At 44.5% G+C, this 22300-nt stretch overlaps 2 protein-coding genes, 1 non-coding gene and 1 pseudogene across 3 annotated transcripts in view; 2 read left to right on the top strand and 2 right to left on the bottom strand.

The window, feature by feature from the left end:
* Positions 1 to 246: 246 nt before the first annotated feature.
* trnav-aac (transfer RNA valine (anticodon AAC)) lies at positions 247 to 319 on the bottom strand. The gene has a single exon. It is a non-coding gene; the product is annotated as a tRNA-Val (tRNA).
* Positions 320 to 4039: 3720 nt separating this feature from the next.
* The window catches only part of LOC144697740 (uncharacterized), a 35188-nt gene continuing 16927 nt past the window's right edge, over positions 4040 to 22300 (bottom strand). The window contains exons 4-5 of the mRNA XM_078569747.1: positions 4781 to 4940; positions 4040 to 4639 (exon numbers count right to left, since the gene is read on the bottom strand). Coding sequence (XP_078425873.1) covers positions 4040 to 4639; positions 4781 to 4940 — 760 coding nt within the window. The remainder of the gene's footprint in view (positions 4640 to 4780; positions 4941 to 22300) is intronic.
* LOC144698367 (uncharacterized) lies at positions 9756 to 20648 on the top strand (annotated as a pseudogene).
* The window catches only part of LOC144698213 (uncharacterized), a 352133-nt gene continuing 346965 nt past the window's right edge, over positions 17133 to 22300 (top strand). Inside the window, exon 1 of the mRNA XM_078570188.1 lies at positions 17133 to 17727. The gene's annotated coding sequence lies outside the window, so the exon portion shown is untranslated. The remainder of the gene's footprint in view (positions 17728 to 22300) is intronic.

Here is a 22300-nt window from a genome sequence, read left to right on the forward strand (position 1 = left end):
AAATAGAAAAGAGGTGATATATAAAATCGCATCTCTCTTATATATTTCACCTCTTTTCTATTTATTAACTGTGTTCCTCTCCGCAGATGCTGCCCGGTCTGCTGAGTTTATGCGGGTATTCTGATTTTGCTGCACGTGTTTTATGACCTCGGTGAGAGCAAATGCATTATGCCTGCAACATTGGAAATTCAGGTAAGCTTCAACGATGCAAATTATCCTCACAATTTAATGAGTAAGTTTTCATAATGTTTCTGCCCGGTTTCGAACCGGGGACCTTTCGCGTGTTAGGCGAACGTGATAACCACCACACTACAGAAACTGCCGTGGTGTTATTGAGCCTGTCTGGCATGCTAAACTGCGCTGTAACGCTGCAGCAATCTGAGACTCTGTTGCGGAGAAATTAAGTACAGCTGCGATTCTCAGGAACGCTGCAGCGAGACTGATGTAACAATGTCATCATAAAATGGCCTAGCACCATGTATTCATGCAAAGGCATAAGAGGCCCTTCCAACATCCGATCCGAGGCCCCTTTTTAAACGAGCACACTAATTAATCGCAATTTGCTTCTCTCTCTTAATGAACCAGTTTTTCCCTCCCTTTCATGAAATTGCTGAATTCCCTTTTGAAAAAGTCGTTTCTGCAGAATCCATGCCTGGTTTGCCTTAATTCACAAGGTTCACACGACGATTTGGACTTGGGTTCCTAATATACTTCGCCAGATGAACATGATGTAATTACACAATTGATCTCATCGAATTTGCGAAAGTGTTACTTTTTCAACCTTAGTATTTTTACAATCTTATTACTTTTGCTCCACAGCCCTTCAATCGACGGTGCGATATTACAGAGGAAAATATTTGTTCCCGAGTTTAGCAGAGCCCTGCCAAGATCACGTGCTTCAATTGTTCGTTTAATTCATTTGGTTTGAAATAATTTTGTTCCTGGACCGGAATCTAACAGAGGACAAATATTTGTGTCGCAAACAGGGCAGTGCTGAGCTGCCAGAATGTTTGGAGGTTTCCAATGATTGGACTGATCAGGGAAGCTGACAAGTAAGCCTTCAAATCACTGATGATCATCTCTTTACCCGTTACTGCCCTTCAGTTCACTGACACTGCTGACAGGTTTCTCACACAAACTGGTTAGTTTGATTAACCTTTGGTCACCGGCCATCGAGCCCAGGCCGTGATGGAGAAAGCATTGACTCCGAACCACCCGGGTCCACCATCACCAGCTCCGTGCTGCCCTGTCCATCATTCTTGTGTCAGTTTATCCATCCTGCCTCGCTCTCTTTCACAGATCTTCCCTTTTTTTCTTTTTTACAGAGTGATTCCTGCCTTTTCAATCAGGAAAAGCTGGAAATAGCAGGCAGAGAGAGAAACAGAGTTAATGGTTTTTTTCTTATTCGTTCATGGGATGTGGGCATCACTGGCTAAGCCAGCATTTATTGCCCATCCTTAAATTGCCCATTTTTTCAGGGGGCAGTTAAGAGTCAGCCACATGTAGGCTAGTCCAGGTAAGGACAGCGGATTTCCTTCCCGAAAGGACACTAGTGAACCAGATGGGGTTTTGTAGACTTTTAATTCCAGATTTTTGTTGAATTAAAATTTCACCATCTGCTATGGTTGGACCACTAGAGCATTACCCGAGGTCTCTGGAATACCAGTCCAGTGAAAATACCACTATGCTATATCAAAACTGGTAAATGCTAGAGATGTAACAGGTTTGAAACAGATAGAGGAGAGGAGGAAAGAACAAAAGGGAGGTCTGTGATAGGTTGGGAGGGGCAGAGGAGATGGAGGGGGCAGCGGACTGGTATTGTCACTGGACTAGTACTCCAAAGGCCATGGGTAGTGTTTGAATCCCACCATGGCAGGTGGTGAAATTTGAGTTAAAAGTCTAAATGATGAAACCATCAATTGTCATAAAAAACCCATCTGATTCACGAATGTCCTTTAGGAAATCTGCTGTCCTTACCTGGTCAGGCCTACATGTGAATCTAGATGCACAATAATGTGGTTGACTCTGAAATGGCTGAGCAAACCACTCGGTTCTCAAGAGCAATTAGGAATAGCCAATATAATGTTGGCCCAGCCAGTACTGCCTACATCCCATGAATGAATGAAAAAAGCACAAAAGGGATGATGATGCCATTCTGTATCAATCAGTTCTCTCTGCTCTCAGTTCTGTCCCACATTGAAAACTCTCAATCCTTCCCTCCCGTTACCTGGGACAAACATTTCATTGAACAAGCCACACAAGTAACACAGGAAAAGAAATCTTCACTGTGACTTGGATAATTTCAGGTGCAGTTTCTTAATTTCCCTCCTGTAATTTTATGAATTAGACCATTCTCAACTGGATCTCATCAGATGTGGACCCGATGCTATCAGTCCTCCAGAAAGTGACTATTCTAATTCTGTGACTCTGAGCAGTTCTGTTGGTGCAGGAGCTTGAGTGGAACTTGCCACTTTTAAACTGTCATAAGAGCGTAAGAAATAGGAACAGGAGTAGACCATTCGGCCCCTCGAGCCTGCTCCGCCATTCAATAAGGTCATGGCAGATCTTGTGTTTCGATTTCCACATTCCCATCTAACCCCGATAGCCTTTGATTCCCTTGCCTAACAAGAATCTATCCACCTCTGTCTTAAAAATATTCAATCATCATTCATTGCATATCAGACCCGCACCTACAAACTGCTCTCCCACTCTTCCAGTGAAGAAAAGAGCAGTTTTCACTCCTAACCCAACAACTGTGATGTTAACAAAGCGGGATGGAGACAGACTCCGTTTAAATGCGGTGACACTACTGGAGGAATGGAGAGCTGGGGTTCACTCCGGAAAACAGCAGCAACGTTTAAAGTTAATAATCTGAATCTGTGCTTGGTGTATTAGGAGGTTTGGCCCATATTGGAGTATCTTGCATCCCAGGGATGGGCAGTAACCCGCTGATTGAAGTTGCTATCACTGCTTTCTGTTCGCAGTGGGTGATTGGTGAGGGTGGGGCAAAATCCTACTGTTTTTCCCTGTCTCACTCACGATGGAGCAGGGAAGACAGAAACATTGATGGGTTTGTTGCCCTGTCTGAAATGTAGCTTTGACCGACTGTTCGTGATGGAGATCATGCTGCAGGAGCCTTTAATAAACTTACACACATCAGCTGGCAAGTGCAGGTTTCAGGGAAGCTTTCTGAACCATCAGGACTGGAAATGGAAACAAGTGGAAGATTCTGTCTAGTTTCAGTGTGTACAGACTGTAGAGGGGAAGAGCTAATGTCACATGGCTGTAAGGTATTACATACAGTTAATATTTAACAATAAAGATGAATTATTGCTCACACTTAAAATATGTTTTGGTAATGCTTCTGCCTGGTTTCAAACAGGGGACCCAGGAACTCTAGTTCCTATTTCTCATGATTGATAATCAATGTATATCAATAAACCTGTAGCAGACCTATATACTCTGCATTTTAATTGGATTTATCAGATGTGTGCACCACTATGAGCTGGGTTGTGGACTGTAATGTCTTCACTCTTCTCTGGTGATCTTCTCCAGAAAGGCTGGTGTAGATAGAATCACTTGGTCTGCAAGATACAGTCACTGTGAGAATGATAATGGAACAATTTTCTGACAAATGTTCAGGAACACCCGATCACTTACCAAGTGATTATGTAAAAATCTAATTCATATAATCACAGCCACTGCCGATGAGGGAGGGAAGGAAGCAGCAGAGGCAGCTGATCAGATTGTCTCAATCTTAGAGACAAAGAAGCTCCATGAGCTCCTCACACTTGTTGTTGGAGGTGAGGATGGAGGGGACAGGGGTGAGAGAGAGCACTTCAGAAGGAACTAACTTGGGTTAGAAATATTGAAAAGACTCAAGACACTGTGTGTTTAACACAAAGCTAATCTAATTGACCTTTATCTACAATATCAACCCGAATAACTGGTCTGGAGTTTATTAATATCATCAGAAACAGACCCCAATACACATAATTCAGTCCTGAATGTGATTAACAGAAAAATCCAACCATTGTCGTTACTTATGAACATGTTGGTGTCTCTGCAGTGTAGATAAATAAGCAAACCCCTTCCCACATTCAGAGCATGTAAATGGTCTCTCCCCAGTGTGAACTCGCTGGTGTGTCAGCAGGTTGGATGACTGGGTAAAACCCTTCCCACATTCAGAGCAGGTGAACGGCCTCTCCCCAGTATGAACTCGCTGGTGTCTCAGAAGGTTGGATGGGTGGGTGAATCCCTTCCCACATTCAAGGCAGATGAATGGTTGCCCCCCAGTGTGAACCCGGTGGTGTGTTAGCAGGGTAGATAACTGAGTGAATCCCTTCCCACACTCAGGGCAGGTGAACAGCCACTCCCCAATGTGAATTCGCTGGTGTACAATGAGTTGAGATGATTGCTTGAACCCAGTCCCGCAGTGAGAGCACCTGAACGGCCTCTCCCCAGTGTGAACACTTTGATGAGACATCAGGTCCTGGGAGCTTTTACAACACTTCCCACAGTCTGGGCATTTAAAAGGTCTCTCATCTGTGTGAACTCGCTGGTGTGTCAGCAGATGGGATTGCTGAGTGAATCCCTTCCCACACACAGAGCAGGTGAATGGCCTCTCCCCAGTGTGACTCTGCTTGTGTGCAGTGAGTTGAGACAACCACCTGAACCCAGTCCCGCAGTGAGAGCACCTGAATGGTCTCTCGTCAGTGTGAACACGTTGATGGCGCATCAGTTCCATGGAACATTTAAAAGGTCTCTCCTCAGTGTGAACTCGCTGGTTTGTCCACAGGTTGGATGACTGAATGAATCCCTTACCACACTTAGAACAGGTGAATGGCCTCTCCCCAGAGTGAACTCGCTGGTGTATCAGCAGATAGGACGAACGAGTGAATCCCTTCCCACACTTGGAGCAGGTGAACGGTTTCTCCCCAGTGTGAGTGCGGCAATGACTTTCCAGGTCAGACGGGGATTTGAATCCCTTCCCACATTCCACACATTTCCATGGTTTCATCCCGTTGTGACGGCATTCATGTTCTGACAGGTCAGATGATTGGCTGAAGCCTCGTCCACACACACAACATGTGTACAGTTTCTCTCCACTGTGAACGGTGCTTTTTCCTTCCATGTTCAAAATCCAATATTTAGGTTATGATAAATTGGGCGACTCTGTCAGATTCTGATGTGATGTTTGGTTTGAATTTCCCGACTGCAAATCCTCTCCTTCTAATACCCTGTGAAATTGATTTAAAACAGAAAAAGTGAGTGGGAGAGAACCTACAAAAACAGGTTGTGAAATTGAGCTGAATGAATCTGGTAATTTGTGGGGCCGGCACCAGGAAAAAGTGACCATGAAAACTGCTGGATTGTCCTAAAAACCCAACTGGTTCACTAATTTCCTTCAGAAACATAGAAATTAGGAGCAGGAGTAGGCCATTCAGCCCTTTGAGCCTGCTCCACCATTCAATATGATCATGGCTGTTCCTCTATCTCAACGCCATATTCTTGCTTTCTCTCTATACCCCCTGATGCCCCTAATATCCAAAAAATGATCAATTTCTTCCTTGGCTATACTCAGTGACTCGGCCTCCACAGGCTTCCGTGGTAGAGAATTCCACAGGTTGACCACCCTCCGAGTGAAGAAATTTTTCCTCATCTCAGGGAAGGGAACCTGCTACGTGGTCTATGCCCACTCAAGACTCTGTCCACAAATTTCAAAATTGTGCCTGAACATTGAGGTCTGGGTTATTTATATGTATCAGGAACAGCGCGGGTCCGAACACTGACTCCTGGGGAACTCCGCTCTTAACCTTCCTCCAGTCTGAAAAACATCCATTAACCATGACTCTCTGTTTCCTGTCACTCAGCCAATTTTGTATCCATGTTGCTGCTGTCCCTTTTATCCCATGAGCTATAATCTTTGCTCAGAAGTTTGTTGCATTGTACTTTATCTAATGCCATTTGGAAGTCCATGTAACACAACATTAACAGCATTACCCTGAACAACACTTTCTGTTACCTCATCAAAAACCTAAAGCAATTTAGTTAAACATGATTTTCCCTTAACAAATCCATGCTGGCTTTCCTTAATTAACCCACATTTTCTCAAGTGACTATTAAATATGTCCTGAATTACCATTTCTGGAAACTTCCCCAGCACCGAGATTAAACTGACTGGTCTGTAGTTGCTGGGCTTCTCTTTACACCTTTTTTGAACAAAGGTGTAACATTTGCAATTCTCCAGTCCCTGTGTCAGCAACTCTGAATCTCAGGAAGACTGGAAAATTATGGCCAGCACTTCCACAATTTCCACTCTCATTTCCCCTCAGTATCCCTGGATGCTTCTCATCCAGTCCTGGGGTTTTGTCAACTTTGTCAGACAGACTATCCAATATCTCCTCCTTATCAGTTTTAAACTCCACAAGGGTCTGAACCATCTCCTCTTTCACAATCACCTGTGCAGCATATTTTCCCTTGGTAAAGGCAGATGCAAAATATTCATTTAATACCTCATCCATGCCCCCTGCCTCCATGCATAAATCATCTCTTTGGTCTCTAATTGCCTCCACTCCTCCTTTTACTAGTTACATGCCCATGGAAGACTTCTTGATTTATTTCCATGTTTGCTTTCAGTCTCTTTTCATGCTCTCTTTGCTTTTCTTATTTGGTTTTCCAAATCCCTCTGAACCTTCTCTATTCAGCCTGGTTCTTGGTTTTATTATCCAGCTAACATGTGTCATAAGCACACTTTTTCTCCTTTATCTCAATCTCTATCTCTTTTCTCATCAAGGGGGCTGTGGATTTGTTTACCCAACCTTTCCCCTTCATGGCAATATATCTTTACTGTGTCAGAACTCTCTCTTCTTTGAAGACAGTGCATTGTTCAGTTACAGTTTCACCTGCCAACTTTTGATTCATAAGACCATAAGATGTAGGAGCAGAAGTAGGCCATTCGGACCATCGAATCTGCTCCGGCATTCAATGAGGTCATAGCTGATCTGATAATCCTCAACTCCACTTTCCTGCATAGCCCTTGATTCTCTTACAGGTTAAAAATCTGTCTATCTCAGCCTTGAATATACTTAACGACCCAACCTCTACAGCCTTCTGCGGTAAAGAATTCCAGATTCACTACCCACTGAGAGAAGAAATTCTTCGTTGTCTCTGTCTTAAATGAGCGACCCTTTACTCTGAGATTATGCCCCCTATTTCTATACTCTCCCATTCAGCATCTACTCTGTCAAGACCCCTAAGAATCTTATATGTTTCAATAAGGTCGCCTCTCACACTTCTAAACTCCACTGAGTACAGGCCCAGCCTACTCAACCTCTCCTCATAAAAAAATCCATCCATACCCAGGATCAACCTCGAGAGCCTTCTCTGGCCTGCCTCCAATGCCAGTATATCTTTGCTTAGAAAAGGGGACCAAAACTGTTCACAGTATTCTAGGTGTGGTCCAACTAGTGCCTTATCTAGTTTGAGCAAGACTTCCCGATTTTTAAACTCCATTCCCTTTGAAATTCCAACTTACCTGGGTCAGATCCATTCTTACCCCATTGAAGTTGGCTTTCCCCTAATTAATTATTCTTACCCTTACTTGAAATCTTTGCACACAGATAAGTTGTTTACCTTCCACGTTAAAAGTTTGATGATATTCAGGTCCTGATGAATCAAATGACTCTGTCAGATCTTGATGTGATGTTTGGTTTGAGTTTCCCGTCCGTCAATCCTCTGCCTCTAATACCCTGGAAAAGAAATTTCCAAAATCCATGACTGTCAGTCCAGGATAGACATTGAGAGGAAAAATACATTTCTCTTGGTTTGCGTTTGGTGTGTGTAAATCCTCCCCTTTTAACCCCCTGTAAAAAGAGTTTTCAAAATCCATCCCTGTTAGTCCAGGATAGACATGCACAATATACTCTCCTCCTGCTGACAGGGAAAGGGATGAACGCGCATGTGGGGAGCATTTTAGTGATAGTGACCACAACATGGTACAATTTAAGCTTGTTTTGGACAAAATAGACAAGTTGCAAAAAAAAAAATGTTTTGGATTGGGGGAGAGCAGATTTTAGTAAAATAAAGCAGGATCTGGCCAAGGTAGACTAGGAACAGCTACTTGTGGGGAAATCTACAGAAGAGCAGTGGGGGGCATTCGAAAAGGAAATGGGAAGGGTACAGGCTCAACATGTTTCCTCTAGGGTGATAAGAAGGAGTAACAAGCCCAGAGAACCATGGATGACCAGAGATATTCAGGATACGATGAGAAGGAAAAGAGAGGCTTTTAGCAGGTACAAGGGGAGCAAATCAGCGGAGGCATTAGCAGAATAGAGAAAATGCAGGGTGGAGCTTAATCACAGAATCACAAAGTGCAGAAGAGGCCCTTCGGCCCATCGAGTCAGCGCCAACACGTGAGAAACACCTGACCTACCCCCATTTACCAGCACTTGTCCCACAGCCTTGAATGTTATGATGTGCCAAGTGCTCATCCAAGTACTTTTTAAAGGACGTGAGACAACTTGCCTCCACCACCCTCCCAGGCAGTGCATTCCAGACAAAAAAAAACTTTATGATCACTGACTCGTCCCTATGGCGGCTTGTTTACCCTGAACACACCGCGCTGCAGAAAGTCCCCGATCAATGACTAGTGCGCAGGTGCAGTGTGGGTGTGCGCTCTGAGCATGCTCAGTGTCAGTCATGGTGACAGAGGGAGGAGGAGCGGACGGTTCAGGAGGCGGGAGGAGATTGTGATCACAGGGTAGGAATGGAAACCGCGGATGGACTGGGAACTGGATCAACTTCTGGGGTAGGCCCCAGGCCCCGTGTTTACCCCGCGGTGACAGGCCCGGGGGGGGAGGGAGCGATGGAGCCGGCGGCTGGACGGGGAGGATTTGGAAACACTTTGTGGATCCGCAAACCCTGAGGAATAATTGTCAGCTCCTGGTTTGCAGCTGCGGGGCTTCTCCCTCCCGGGAACAGGCCCAGGTTAACGGCCGCCATCCTGGGTCAGCGAGTGGAGGATGGTTCACATCAGAGGATGGGGGAGGGGAGACAATAAACAAGAGGTTACACTTTGGGCTCAAATCAATGAGGATCTGATCTGTGGGAAGGAAGGAAACCCTGGGAGGTGGGCGGGGAGGATTCAGAAACACCCGCTGGAGGCCCCAAAACCCTAATAAGACTCTTTGATTTTATTGTCAGTCTGCAGACAGGAGCTGGAGAAATTAACCCAGGCAGAGGAGAGGGAGGGAGTAAACTGGGGGTGGAGGAAAGAAATGGTGGAGATGGTGAGATGGGTTTGGATTTCAGCCCAGGGAGGAGGGAGAGTCTGTGGGATGGGGATTTACAGCTTTGGGGGAACAAGAAGGGGAAAAATGTTCCATAGAAACTAAAATTGGTTTGAATTTCTATTGTGGACTTACAATTAAGAATTCTCGAAATTCCTTTTACAGAATATTGGAAGGGGAGGATTTATAGACGGGAAACTTAAATAAAAACTTCACATCAAGATTTAACTGAGTCTTTCCATTCATCAGGACCTGAAAATCATCAGCCTTTGAATGTGGAAGGAGAAATGTTTCTCTGCTGTCTGTGGGAGAATATTTCAGCTGGAGTGAGAGTGTTCCAGTGCACTGACTGTGGAAAGAGCTTTAACCAGTTAACAAAAAACATCACACCATTCACAGTGGGGAGAAACCATACACGTATTCTCTGTGTGGATGAGGCTTCAACTGATCATCCAACTGGGGAGACACAAAGGCCAGACACCACACCATGGAGAAACCTTGGAAATGTGGGGACTGTGGGAAGGGATTTTATTATCCATCCCGGCTGGAAGCTCATCGACGCATTCACACCGGGGAGAGGCCGTTCACCTGCTCTATGTGTGGGAAGGGATTTACTAAGTCAACCTGCCTCATGGCACACCAACAAATTCACACAGGGAAGAGACCCTTCAGCTGCTCCATGTGTGGGAAGGGATTCACACGGTCATTTAGCCTGCAGTTACACCAGCGAATTCACACTGAGGAGAGGCCGTTCAGCTGCTCTCACTGTGGAAGGAGGTTCAGGTGTTCATCCGACCTCAATGCACACAAGCGAGTTCACACTGGGGAGAGGCCGTTCGCCTGTTCTGTGTGTGGAAAGGGATTCACTCATTCATCCAGCCTTCTGACACACCAGCAAATTCACACTGAGGAGAAACCATTCAGCTGCACCTACTGTAGAAAGAGCTTCAGACAGTCATCCAGCCTCACTGCACACCAACGCACTCACAGTGGGGAGAGGCCGTTCACCTGCTCCATGTGTGGGAAGGGATTCATTCAGTCCTTTAGCCTGCTGTTACATGAACGTTCTCATACTGGGGAGAGGCCATTCACGTGCTCCGTGTGTGGGAAGGGATACACTCGGTCATCCCACCTGCTGACACATCAGCAAATTCATAAGTGATTACAGGGGTTGGATTTTGCTGCTATTGTTGCTGCTAATCTCATCCAGGATTTGATTTGTTTCTGCTGATGTTTACAACCACTATAAGTGACTGAAGTTTAATATTCTGCAGATGTTGCTGATTTTCAGGGCTGCAGTATCCCTTTTTAAACATACAACCTGTGATCTTTCCCCTTAATCCTCAAGATCTCTCATTATAAACTCATTTGTAATAAAATTATGAACTTTTACTTCAATCCTAAATTGATCTTTGGTGTAAAATCTACAATTCAGTGTCTGAAAGGTTCCACTGATTAACATCTCCAATTAGAAAGTGCTGATTAATCTTTGCTGACAATTGTTACTGACTTGCACATTCTTCTTCAGTTGCACCTTCTTTATGAAATTAAATTAATAAGGAACATTAAACACAACAGTAAAATATTTTACAGGGACATCAATAAAAGTGTCATCAATTAACATTGATATTGATTAAACACAAGGAGAAAATGCTTGAAAAACTCAGCAGGTCTGGTAGCATCCATGGAGAGGGAAACAGAGTTCGCTTCGAGTTGAATATGATGGTTGAACTCAAAACATTAATTGTGTTTTTGTCTCCACAGATGCTGCCAGACCTGCTGAGTTTTTCAAGCACTTTCTGTTTTTGTTTCAGATCTCCAGTATCCGCAGTATTTTGCTTTCATTGATATTGATGAAGTTTGGAAGTCGCTGAGTTAAATCATTTCTAACACAGCAGCAGCAACATTTGGTAAAGGTGGAACCCACAACAGAGACTGGTTTGAGACCCAACAGCAAGAGCACTGCATAACTTGAATGTAGCCACGACAGTTGTGCAAAAGACAGGGAGATCCTGTATAAATAAACACTGGATCAGCCTATGACAAGAAATCCAAACTGCCTGTGCCAATAGAAACCTCCGTGCTTTGGATGATGGAGTCAAAGGCACATGGTCCAACCATCACCAAAGTTAATCCCCTGAAATCAGCATATGGTGAAGTACTGACCGATGGAAGTAAACAAATGTCTCACACTACTGTGAGCTGTATTCCTGTGAGACAGACATCTCCCACTCTCCAGAAGCACAGAAACTGCACTGTTCTTCTGGATGTACTTGGCCTGCAAGTAGATGACATCTTTAAGCATAACCCAGCACAGGTCTTCCCAGTGACGTGAAGGAGTGAGATGTCCCTGTAGGTGCTGAAATCTCCTCTGTCACCTTTGTTCTTGTTTATTGTGATGATCCTTGCATCACACGTGTCCTGTGGAATGGATCCTACGTTCCAACCAAGAAGATGGAGATCATGAAGGTGAGGCAGTAGATGGGACTTTCCGTGCTTGAGCAGTTCAGCTGGCATGTCATCTTTGCTGGGTGTCTTTCTGCTTGCTAAGCAATCAAGCCTTCCTATAATATGGTGCCCAGAACTGTACACAATATTCCAGCTGAGGTCTAACGAGTGTCTTATATAAATTCAGCATAACCTTCCTGCTCTTGTGTTCTATACCCTTGTTAATAAAGCCCAGGGTGCTATATGCTTGATTAACTGCTCTCTCCACCTGCCCTGCTACCTTCAATGATCTATGCATATATACACCCAAGTCTTTGTGCTTGGCTTTGGAGCAGGAATAGGCCACTCGGCCCTTTGAGCCTGCTCCACCATTCAATAAATCATGGCTGTTCTGACTGTAACCTCTCGCCTACGCCAGATATCCTTTCAACCCCTTATTTATAAAGAATATATCTACCTCCCCTTGAAAACATTCAAAGACTCTGCTTCCACTGCCTTTTGAGGGAGTCCCAAAGACTCTCAAGCCTCTGCGAGAAAAAAAATTCTTCTCATTTTTGTCTTAAATGGGTGGCCCCTTATTTTTAAACAATGACCCCTAGTTCTTGACAAGTGGAATCATCCTCTCCACAGCCACCCTGTCAAGACCCCTCAACATTTTACATGCTTCCATCAAGTTGCCTCTTACTCTACTAAACTCTAGCAGATACAAGCCTAGCCTGTCCAGTCTTTCCTCACAGTACAACTCGTCTATTCCTGGTATTAGTTTTGTAAACCTTCCCTGAACTGCTTATAAAGCATTTAGATTCTACCTTAAATAAGGAGATCAATACTATACACAGTACTCCAGATATGATCTCACCAGTGTCCTGTACAATGAAGTATAGCCTTCCTACTTTTGTACTCAATTCCCCTCACACTAAATGATAACATTCTATTAGCTTCCCTAATTACTTGCTGTACCTACAAACAAGCCTTTTGTGATTCCTGCGCTAGGACACCCAGATCCCTCTGAATCTCAGAGCTCTGCAATCTCTCACTATTTATGTAATATGCTTCTCTTTTATTCTTCCTGCCAAAATGGTCAATTCCACATTTGCCCACATTATACTCCATTTGCCAGATCTTTGCCCACTTACTTAACCTATCCGTGTCTCTTTGTAGCCTCCTTATGTCCTCTTCACAACTTAGCTTCCTACCTACCTTTCTATCATAATTGAAATAATTTTGATTATTAATGTATTAGCATAATGATAATTGCAATAACTTCCTGATTATTGAAGCAATAGGCAGCTGATTATTAATGCAGTACGAACCATGTAATTAATGTAATTAGATTCTGATTATTAATGTAATAGAATCCTGATTATTAATATTTACATTATTTATATAAGACGATCCCGATTGTTGATGCAATAGGCACCAGACTATCAATGTAATAATATCCTGATTATTAATGTGTTGGAATCCTGAATCTTAAAGTAATTGGACTCTGATCATTAATATAATAGGAACCCAAGCATTGAGGATCCTCATTATTCATGCAATAGGATTCTGATTATTAATGTAACAGTGTCCTGATTATTGATACATTTTTTTTATACATTCATGTGATGTGTGTGGGATTTATTGCTCATCCCTCATTGCCCTTGAGAAGGTGGTGTTGAGCTGCCTTCTTGAACTACTGCAATCCATGTGGTGTAGGTACACCAACAATGCTGACTTGTTTTTAGTGGTTTTAATACAACTGAGTTGCTTTCTAGGCCATTTCGGAGGGCATTTAAGAGTCAACCACCTTGCTGTGGGTCTGGAGTCTCATGTAGGCCAGACCAGGTAAGGACGGCAGATTTCCTTCCCTGAAGGGCATCAATGAACCAGATGGGATCTTACGACAATCAACAATGGTTTCATGGTTGTCATTGGACTTTTAATTCCTGATTTTAATTGAATTCAAATTGCACCATCTGCTTTGGTGGGATTTGAACCCAAGTTCCCAGAGCATTACCCTGGGTCTCTGGATTACTAGTCCCATCACAATGCCACTGCCTCCCCAATCCCCCACTGTTCTGAGGGCGTGAAAGGTTCTAAATGAACACAAGAGTTTTCAGCTCCACGTACTGTCCACATGGGAGTTCTCCTGGTGCGGTGGGACCAACATTCATGTTTTAACTAACACACCAAAAATACACGATTACTTGGTCACTCGTCTGATTGCTGCTTATGAATATACTCAAGGCTAAGATCAATTCATTTTAATCTGGAAAATGCACAATGAAGGTGCACATTAATTGCAAGTTCCCCCTATCACTGTTCAGCAATCATTAACTGAACTTAACCTGACCTACTGTCACCATGCTCAAATCTTGTCATTCTCAGACACGCTATTCTGCATGTCATAATTGAAGAATTAAGAGTGAAATGGCCAACTGCTTCACTGTAAGGAGTAGAGACTCCATAGTGTTACAGGCTGGCTTGTTGGATCTGCTCGGCCCATCCAATCTTTTATTCAGCTCATGGGAAAATGACTAAAATGCTGCAACATACGGGCATTTGGGGACAATGGTGCATTTGCTGCTCAGATTAGCCCAGGTCTCCATATTATAAGGACTGGAGAAGATGCAAGAATAAGTTACTGGAGTGTTGCTGTAACTGAAGGATTATACCTACCAAGAAAGTTTGAACAGGGTGGAAATGTTTTCTCTGGGAAAGTGAGTGAGGGGTGACCTGATCAAGGAATTTAAGATAACAAAAGTGTTTTTACAGGGTTGATAAGTGGAAGAATTTCCATTTGCCAAGGTCGAAAATAAATATAACTTAGTCAGTAATAAATCTAATGTGCAATTCAGCAGCAACTTCCTTAACCAGAGATAAAACAGAAAATGCTGGAAGTACTCAGCATATCTGGCAGCATCTGGAGATTGATAAACAGACTTAACGTTTCAGGTCTATGAACTGATGTGGTGCAGTTAGGATGAAAGGTTATAGACCTTAAATGTAAACTATGCCTCCCTTTCCAAAAATGTTACCAGATGTGTTAACTATTTTTTGTTGTTGCTTATTCAGATTTCCAGCATCTGCAGTATTTTGCTTTTCTTTAACTGGATAATGTTAAGAGTGTGGATCTCATTATCATAAGAGTTTTGGATCCTTGTCTGAGCTTGAAACTCATGAGTAAAATCTCACCACAAAATATCATTCACCAGCTGAATGTGGAAATGGATTCTCTCGGTTATCCCATTTATTGACACAACAGCTCAGTCACACTGGAGGAACACCATTCAGATACTTCACTTGTGCGGAGGGAGTTATTCTATTTTCCCACCTGCTAGCACTCGAGCTTTAAAAGTTCAAAGGATCTGTTGCACAATCAGAACATTCTTATTAGCGAGCAGCAGGTTAGCTGATTTGATTTTAATAAGTTTACATCTTTGCCCTAATGGCTCCAACCGAAATCGGAAAACAAAGAGTATAATTTTCAACAGGACCATCTTTCAATGGTGGGATGTTTACCCAGCATTCTCCGCGGGGTAGAATGTATCCTATCCAGACCACAGGAGCTTCCTGCGCATGCGCACTGCTGGGCATAACCGGAGCATGCGCAATGCGGTCTCTGACTAGGGCATACGCAGTGTAGATTGTGCCTGGCGTTAGCCGGAGAAGCGAGAAATAATGGACTGCGGTTGACTAATGGAGCCGCTGGGTAGGTGGAGAGGATTAGAGCGAGGAGAGTGGGCGGAGAGGCTTCATAAATAGTCGGTGGAGGCCTCAAACCCCGACTAAGAAACTACCGGTCCTGTTTACCCGGGACGGGGCGAGATCGCTTGAACTCCTCTGGGTCACAGGCCCGGGTTAACGGCCGCCATCTTTATAGTGGCCAATGTGCAGCAGGGCGCATGCGCGGTTATCCATATGCCTGTCAGCAGGAGGAGAGAATATTGTGTATTTCTATCCTTGACTGACAGGGATGGATTTTTGGAAACTCCTTTTACAGGGGGTGAGAAGGGGAGGATTTACACACAGCAAACTAAATCAAAAGAAATGTTTCTCTCTTCAATTTCTATCCTGGATTTACAGTGATGGTTTCCGTAAACTTGCAGGTTACTGGAAGTGGAGGATTGACAGACGGGAGACTCAAACCAAATATCACATCAAGACCTGACAGAGTCACTCGTTTCATCCGGACCTGAATATCATCGCTCTTTGAATGTGGGAAGGAAAAGCTTTGTCTGAACTGTCTATGGGAGAATATTTCAGGTGTGACTGGAAAAATGCTGAGACACACAAACCCTGGTTACAGCACACCTGGAGAACAATGTTTAGTTCTGGGCAACAAACATCAGGAAGGATAGAAAGGTCTTGGAGGGAGTGTAACACTGATTTACCTGCGTGATATCTGAGCCCCAAGGGATAAATTACAGAATGAGATTACTCAAAAAAGCCACAGTCATTATGGCACAGAGGAGGCCATTCGGCCCATTGAGTTCATGCCAGATCTCTAGAACAATCCAATCAGCCCCATTCCCCTGCTGTATCCCTGTATCTTTGCAAGTTTATTTCCCTCGAGCATCTATCCAATTTCCTTTTGAAATCATTCATCATGTCCATTTCCACCTCCCTCATAGACAGCAAATTCGAGCTCATTACCATTCACTGTGTAAAAATATTCTTCCTCACACCTCCCATACCTTTTACCCAAAATCTTAAACCTCTGTCCTTGAGTCCTTGTACAATCAGCTGATGGGTGCAGCTTTTCTTTGTCCACCTTATCTAAACCTGTCATAATCTTGTACACCTCTACCAATCTGCCCTCAACCTCCTTTGCAGGAACCATTCTGGTAAATCTCCTCTGCACTTTTCTCAAGGACCTTCACACCCTTGCTAAAGTGAGGTGACCAGAACTGAATGCAATTCTTGAATTCTGGCCTAACCAAAGCTTTATAAAGATTCAGCATAACTTCCCTGTTTTTGTTCTCAATACCACTATTTATGTAGCTCAAGATCCAATCTGCTGTGCTAACTACTCTCTTAATACATCCTGTCACCTTCAGAGATCAAAGAACATGCAGCTCCAGGTCCTTCTGTCCATTCACATTCTTTAGATCTGTGCCATGAATTATATCTTCCCCTCCCTATTCCTCCTGCTAAAATACTGTGAGGGTTGTAATCCCTGGAATTTCGAAGATTAAGAGGTGATTTGATCAAAGTTTTTGGGTTATTGATTGGAACTGAGAGGGTAGATAGAGAGGAACTATTTCCACTGGTTGGGGAATCTAGGACAAGCAGGTGGAGTCTAAACATAGAATCAGGTTCCAGCACCTTTTCAGGGAGAGATTTCCAGATCAGGACAACTCTGTTGGTGCACTTCCCTGTTTTTGTACTCAGTTCCTCTATTTATGAAGCCCAAGATCCCAGATATTTCCCTAACTACCCCTCAATCTGTCCTGCCATAAGAAATTGGTCCCACAAATGGATTAATCATCACCCGTACTCACAAAGCCTATATAATGATACAAGATTTAAAATAGTTCCTGTAATACGTGCCCTGAACACCACACACCCGTCCCCAAGGTTATGTCATCCCATCTACAAGGACCTTGATGTTCAGATGATAAGGGAATTATCCAGGAATTTCATAAGTCAGAATGCAGGGAGAGAGATGGGTGGACTATGATCACCCAGTAGCCAAGACCCCGGTGTTAAGGCAGTTTTGGGAAAACACCGCAATCGTCCCTGTGATAGTGACACCAGTAAAAAGGGTGGAGGGAAGAGAGGGATCAGTGACTGGGCTGGAATAGGGGCCACGGCTGGCACGGCCGCTGGGAAGCACTTAGACATGGAGAATATGTGGGAACAGGACGAGGCTGTGAGGCAGCAATGGACAGGAATCTTCAGTAAAAGAAATAAAAGGCAGAGAGATGAAATCCTGGAACAACAAGAAGGAGTGAAATCCAGAAAAGAGATGGTGGACGGACGGATCGAGAGAAAGGGAACGGTCAGTGAGATCATTCAGCAGAATAAGATTGAGGTGAAAAGTCAGAACATGACTAAAGCTGTTCCCTGTGTGATGTAAGGAGGGTTTTTATTGGATCAGGTACAACAAGGGCAGGAGGACATTGAAAAACAATAGAGTCCAACAATAGAGAGCCCAAAGGGTTTGGAGGGGGAGGATTAATAATCCCAGGGAGTCACAGGCTGCACAAACTTCGAGTGTGCGCCCAGACCCATTGTAAAACAGTGAACAAATAAATTCTAGATTTTACTGAGACTCTTTTCCATGTCCCAGCTCCTGTGAATACTGACTGGAAAGGGACCGGAATCTCAAGATGCTCCACTCCGCTGGCTGCTCGTGTGGAAGTGATCTCCGATCAGATTAATGTGCTTCTGCTGTGAGTATTCAATAAAGTGTCTGAACCTTTCATTGTGCTTCCCATCCAATATCCCCCTTGTCCATGGAACTTCCATTTTACCAACTGGGAAAAAAAATTGCCCGTTCACTGATTGGTCTCGATGGAGGTAGGATTACCCAGAATGCCCTGTGCGTCAGAAATCCCCCTATCAATGAGAACAGGAACCCAGATCGCCGGCGTGGGGGCCGGGCTATGCTCAGAGCATGCTCAGTGCAGCTTGTGGAGAGGGACTGAGGTGGAACAGGCGGCTCAGGAGGCCGGAGGAGATTGTGGACGCACGAGAGGAATTGGAGCTGGGGGTGGGCCGGAATTCAATTATCCCAGATAATCCTGGAGGGCTGTAAGACTGGAAATTACCACCATCTGGATCAGAGAGCACAGGGGTGATGGTGAACAAGACTTGGTGTGAGTAAGGACGAGCAGCTGTTTTGAATGAACTCCAGTTTCCATGGAGTTGAATCTGGGAGGTCGACAAGACGCACAGTCGAATCGTCCAGTTTAGAGGGAACAAAGGAATGGATGAGTTTCAGCAGCGGATGAACTGAGGCAGGGACACAGTTGGGTGATGTTACTGAGGTGGAAATGGGTGGTTTTAGTGATTTGTGGTCAGAAATTCAGCTTGGCCTGAAACATGACAACAAGATTGTGAACAGTCTGGTTCAGGCCCAGAGAGCTGCAAGAGAGAGGGATGGAGTCAGTGGTTAGGGGGTGGTGTCTGTTGTGGGGACTGAAGACAATGGCGTCCCTCTTCCCAATAGTTAAATGGAGGAAATTTCTGCTCATCCTGTACTGGATGTCAGACTGGATAGTGTGTGAGTTGGAGGTGATGGTGTTCACTGACACCTGTTACCCTGGTCCTTCTAGGTGGTGGTGGTTGAGGCTCTGGGGATTCTGTGAAATTCCTGGATGAGTTGTAGATGTATAAAACATTTCTTCACCCCCTCCATCTCCCACCTCTCTCTCTCTCTCCTCCCATGGAGACCAGAGTCTTGTGTAGACCCAGTCTGGGTTTCCGGTTCCCTTCCCTGAAGGACATTAGTGAACCAGTTGGGTTTTTATGACAATCCAGCAGTTTACATGGTCACTTTTTCCTCATGTCAATTCCACAAATGACCAGATTCATTCAGCTCAGTTCCCCAACCTGCCTTTATGTTTTTGTGGGTTCTCTCTCACTCCCTTTTTTCTGTTTTAAATCAATTTCACAGGGTATTAGAAGAGGAGGATTTACAGTCAGGAAACTCAAACCAAACATCACATCAGAATCTGACAGAGTCGTCCAGTTGATCGGAACTTGAGTATCATTGGATTTTGAACATGGAAGAAAAAAGCACCATTCACAGTGGAGAGAAACTGTACACGTGTTCTGCGTGTGGACGAGGCTTCAGGCAATCAACTGGCCTGTGGAAACACAAGTGCAGTAACACTGGGGAGAAACCGTGGAAATGTGAGGACTGTGGGAAGGGATTCAAATCTCCAGCTGAGCTGGAAAAGCATCAGCGCAGTCACACTGGGGAGAGGCCGTTCACCTGCTCCATGTGTGGGAAGGGATTTACTCTTTCATCCAACCTGCTGAGACACCAGCGAGTTCACAGTGAAGAGAGGCCTTTTAAATGCCCAGACTGCGGGAAATGCTATAAAAGTTCCTGGGAACTGATGTACCATCAACGTGTTCACACTGACGAGAGACCATTTAAATGCTCCCACTGCGGGACTGGGTTCAGGTGATCATCCCAACTCACTGTACACCAGCGAATTCACACTGGGGAGAAGCCGTTCACCTGCTCCGAGTGTGGGAAGGGATTCACTCAGTCATCCGACCTGCTGAAGCATCAGCGAATTCACACTGGGGAGAGGCCATTCACCTGCTCCACGTGTGGGAAGGGATTCACTACCTCATCCACCCTGCTGACACACCAGCGAGTTCACACTGATAAGAGACCTTTTAAATGCTTGGACTGTGGGAAGTGCTTTAAAAGTTCCTGGGAACTGATGTACCATCAGCGTGTTCACACTGATGAAAGACCATTTAAGTGCTCTCAGTGTGGGACTGGATTCAGACAATCATCTCAACTCACTGACCATCAGCGAATTCACACAAGGGAGAGACCATTCACCTGCTCTGAGTGTGGGAAGGGATTCACTCAATCATCCAGCCTGCTGACACATCAACGAATTCACAGCGGGGAGAGACCATTCACCTGCTCCAAGTGTGGGAAGGGATTCACTATCTCATCCAGCCTGCTGACACACCAGCGAGTTCACACAGGGGAGAGGCCGTTCACCTGCTCGCAGTGTGGGAAGGGATTCACTACCTCATCCCACCGGCTGAGACACCAGCGAATTCATAAGTAACTACAGTGATTTGATTTTGCTGTTAATCATATCCAGGACTGAACCCTGTTAATTGGAGTCTATTTCTGCTGATGTTACTAATCTCCAGACCACTTAAAGGGGCTAATATTCTTGATAAAAATCAAATAAGCAGCTTTGTGTTAAACACAAATCCATGGAGGTTTTTTGAATATCTCTACTCAGGTTAATTCTTTCTGAAGGGCTCTCCCTCTCCCCGTCTCCTCCATCCTCACCTTCAACAACAAGTGTGAGGAGCTCATGGAGCTTCTTTGTCACTAAGATTAAGACAATCTGATCAGCTGCCTCTACTGCTTCCCTTCCACTAGCCCACGGGGCTGAACTGCCTCTAAAGTTCCCTGTTACCTGACCCCTGAACTCACATCGTTCTGTAGTTTCCCTCCCATCTCACCTCAGGCCCTCTCAGAGCTCATCTTGTCCATGAAACCCGCCTCCTTCATCAACCCTACTCCCACTAAACTACTGATCACTCAACTTCTCCATGTTCACTGACTATGTTAACAGTTTTCTCTGTCAGGTACTGTCCCTCTCACCTTCAAATCTGCCATCATTATACCCTTCTCAAAAAATAAATCCTTGACCCCACCATCCTTCTAAACTACTGCCCCATCTCCAGCCTCCCTTTCTTCTCCAAAGTCCTTGAACATGTTGTCACCTCCCAAAACTGTGCCCATTTTTCCCAGAACTCCATGTTTGAATCCCTCCAATCAGGTTTCTGCCGCTGTCACAGTACTGAAACAGCTCTTATCAAAGTCACAAATGACACCCTTTGTGACTGTGACAAAGATAAATTCTCCCTTCTCATCCTTGACCTGTCTGTAGCCTTTGACATTGTTGACCACATCATTCTGCACCTTCGCCTCTCCCCTGTCGTCCAGCTGGGTGGGGCTGCTCTCTCCTGGTTCCATTCTTCTCCATCTAATCATAGCCAGAGAATCACTTGTAATGTCTTCCCTTCCCACTCACACAGTCACCTCTGGTGTCCCCAAAGGATCCACCTTGGTCTCTTATTTCTCATCAACCTGTTCCACACAATGACATCATCTGAAAACACTGTCACTTATCACATTTACACTGACACCTCCCAGCTCTACCTCACCACCACCTCTCTCAACTTCTCCACTCTTGGTAAATTATCAGACTGTTTGTCTGATATTCAGTGGTGGATGTCCAGAAATTTCCTCCAATTAAATATTGGGAAGACTGAAGTCATTGTTTTCATTGTCGGAATGACTGGTAGAAGCAGATTCAATAGTAACTTTCAAAAGTGATTTGGACTTTTATTTAATTAGGAAAGATTTGGAGGGCAATCAGAAAAGAGCAGGGGAGTGGGACAGATTGGTAACATTTTCAGGGACAGTACAGGGACAATGGGCTGAATGGCCACCATCCATGCTCTTGATTCTATCATATCATGTTTACTATGAATCATTGTATTATAAATCACAGAATCTCCTAATAGTACAGCAGAGAAGGAGGCCATTTGGCCTATAGAATCTGTGCTGGTAACTTTCAACGAGCTATCCAGTTAGTGCCACTCCCCCATTCTTTATCCCATCCCTGCATCGTTTCTCCTTCAAGTATTTCTCCAATTCCCTTTTGAAGGTCACTCTTGAACCTGTATCCATCGCCCCGTCAGACAGCGCATTCTAAATCCTAACCACTTGTTACTGAAAAGATTTCCTCCTGATGCCTCTGGTTCTCTTGCCAATCACCCTAAATCAATGTCCTCTGGTTATCAAACCCACTGGCCATTGGAAATATTTTCTCCTTATTCACTCTATCTAA

Source organism: Cetorhinus maximus, chromosome 23 (genome assembly GCF_964194155.1).
Source record: "Cetorhinus maximus chromosome 23, sCetMax3.hap1.1, whole genome shotgun sequence".
In the NCBI taxonomy this organism is placed as follows: Eukaryota; Metazoa; Chordata; class Chondrichthyes; order Lamniformes; family Cetorhinidae; genus Cetorhinus; species Cetorhinus maximus.